At 36.7% G+C, this 2,065-nt stretch overlaps 1 protein-coding gene across 1 annotated transcript in view; it reads left to right on the top strand.

Annotated features, from left to right (window-relative positions):
- Ndp (norrin cystine knot growth factor NDP) overlaps positions 1-1,844 on the top strand; it is a 27,358-nt gene extending 25,514 nt beyond the window's left edge. The window contains exon 4 of the mRNA XM_031373278.1: positions 1,417-1,844. Within this exon, the coding sequence (XP_031229138.1) occupies positions 1,417-1,426 (10 nt within the window). The 3' untranslated portion in view covers positions 1,427-1,844. The remainder of the gene's footprint in view (positions 1-1,416) is intronic.
- Positions 1,845-2,065: the final 221 nt, after the last annotated feature.

Genomic DNA, 2,065 nt, shown 5'->3' with positions numbered 1-2,065 from the left:
GGATAGAGGGTTTCCAGAGGGGAAATAAGGAAAGGGGATAACGTTTGAAATGCAAGTAAAGAAGTGAGTGGGGGGAGCACCCTCATAGAAGCAGGGGGAGTGGGAATGGGATAGAGGGTTTCCAGAGGGGAAATCAGGAAAGGGGATAACATTTGAAATGCAAGTAAATATCCAATAAAAAATTTTTAAAAAAGTCACTTCTTAGGTCTGAAATGTCATTTGACTCTGAATGGCTATAATATAAACCAACAAAATGCAGTCTTTATTTGCTTCTTAGGTGTGTAGACTATAGCAGGAGGGTATCATATGACTCATATCTTCTAATTTCACCAGAAGCCTTGGAAAAGGCCAGTTTAAGTCTCATTACATGGGCTACTATTAAATCTTCCTGCATAATAACCAGAAAATAATGGGGGCATTTAAAGGACTTTAGCAAGAATCCAGCATCCTCTCTAATTATATGGACAAAAAGATTCATACAGAATCCAGAAACTTGGATTTGGAACTAGAGACCAAACTCCCTGCTCATTACAGCCATAAATGCTTCCCTTCCCTACCCCAGTCAAGAGCACATCTTTTTCTCTTTATTTTTAGGATCTTTCATGCTGAGTAAATAGGTAAGCTAGAAAAGAGTATGGGGAAACTGAGTGAAGTTTAATGGCAACATACCAAAGCTGAGAAAGAAAAAAATAATTATATTTCCCCCTAAAGACTTTTAAATAGCCTTGGGAACCCAGAGAATTGACATGTTACTGGATATTAAGTTACTATGGAATTTGTACTAAATCTTTTAAAATTTTTAAACATATTTAGTTCTATTTTAGTGTTTACCCCTAAGGATGGAGAAAGAACCAAATGAAAACATTGATCACTTATGAACATTATTCCTGGAATGCTTAAGGAATGCTCGCTTGCCTTCTCCATTTACTATGCATGAGAAAAGGAAATGAAAATATGTTACAAGTTTTGCAGCTTACATCTTAGAAATCTATATGTTAACTCATAGTATTGGAGGAAAAATTTCTTGTAAATTGATCTAATTCTCATCGTTTATGAGCACTTAATAACAATAAACTACTACTGCAGTGGAAGAGAAAGACCTTTACGAATTTATATGACTTTCCTCACATCCTGGCTTCCCAGACCTATTTCTTACATCATCTATGTATAGTGATCTCTTGAACTTTCTCCATCAATTTAGCATGAAAGACAAACCAACCTTTCTTTGTTCTGTTGAATTGGCAGTTTAATTTCTCTTAAATTCACTTGCTTACTAACCTACCCAGTGTACTATTTGTTGTTAGATAGAGTGGGCTATGTGTGTATATGGGCTATGGGGCTGTTAGAGTAAGTATATTTCTTCATTGTAACTTAGGAGGAATTAAAATATGGATTTACTTTTGGTTACTTCCTCAGGCCCTACTGAAACATGACCCTTTGAACACATGAGCTTCCTACTACATAAGACCAAGTGTGTTGGCACCAGAAGATATGAAGATGGCTGAAGAATAAAAATTAAGTCAGAGAAGAAAGCATATCCCGTTTCTGGTGTCCCTTTTGTGGCTCTAGAGGAAAAGAAATCTTGGTGGACATATTCACTTGCTCCTTTTAGGAGCTAGAACAATGGAGCATCTTGGGATTTGGAAGAGTTTCAAATGAAACTGCGTGCAAACATCAAAGGAAGAACTTTTTCCTTAGTAAAAAGCTGTGTCCATACACAAGCAATTACCCAGCCAGACTTAGTGAAAGACAGCATTTCATAAAAACATAACATCTCATGCCAAAATGTCTATGCTGTCTTTCTGTCCCCTGTCTTCACAGTGTGTGAATAAAATATTTCAGTCTACTCTAGAGTAGCATGAGTATTTTCTTTGATCTGAGGGAAAATACAATTTGAAATATCTTGCTAAGATCACTCTGTATCCTCAAAGATCAATACCAGTGTTCTACATGACAAAAAGAACATTTGAAATTGAACAACTATAGCAAACGAAGAAGTGCACTGACCAGGTTCACCTTTAAGGGAGGGTTTGTTACCTCACTTGTGAACTTCCTGGAGGCCTCC

Source organism: Mastomys coucha, chromosome X (assembly GCF_008632895.1).
Source record: "Mastomys coucha isolate ucsf_1 chromosome X, UCSF_Mcou_1, whole genome shotgun sequence".
NCBI classification, from domain to species: Eukaryota; Metazoa; Chordata; class Mammalia; order Rodentia; family Muridae; genus Mastomys; species Mastomys coucha.
This window is presented reverse-complemented; position numbering and strand designations above follow the sequence as displayed.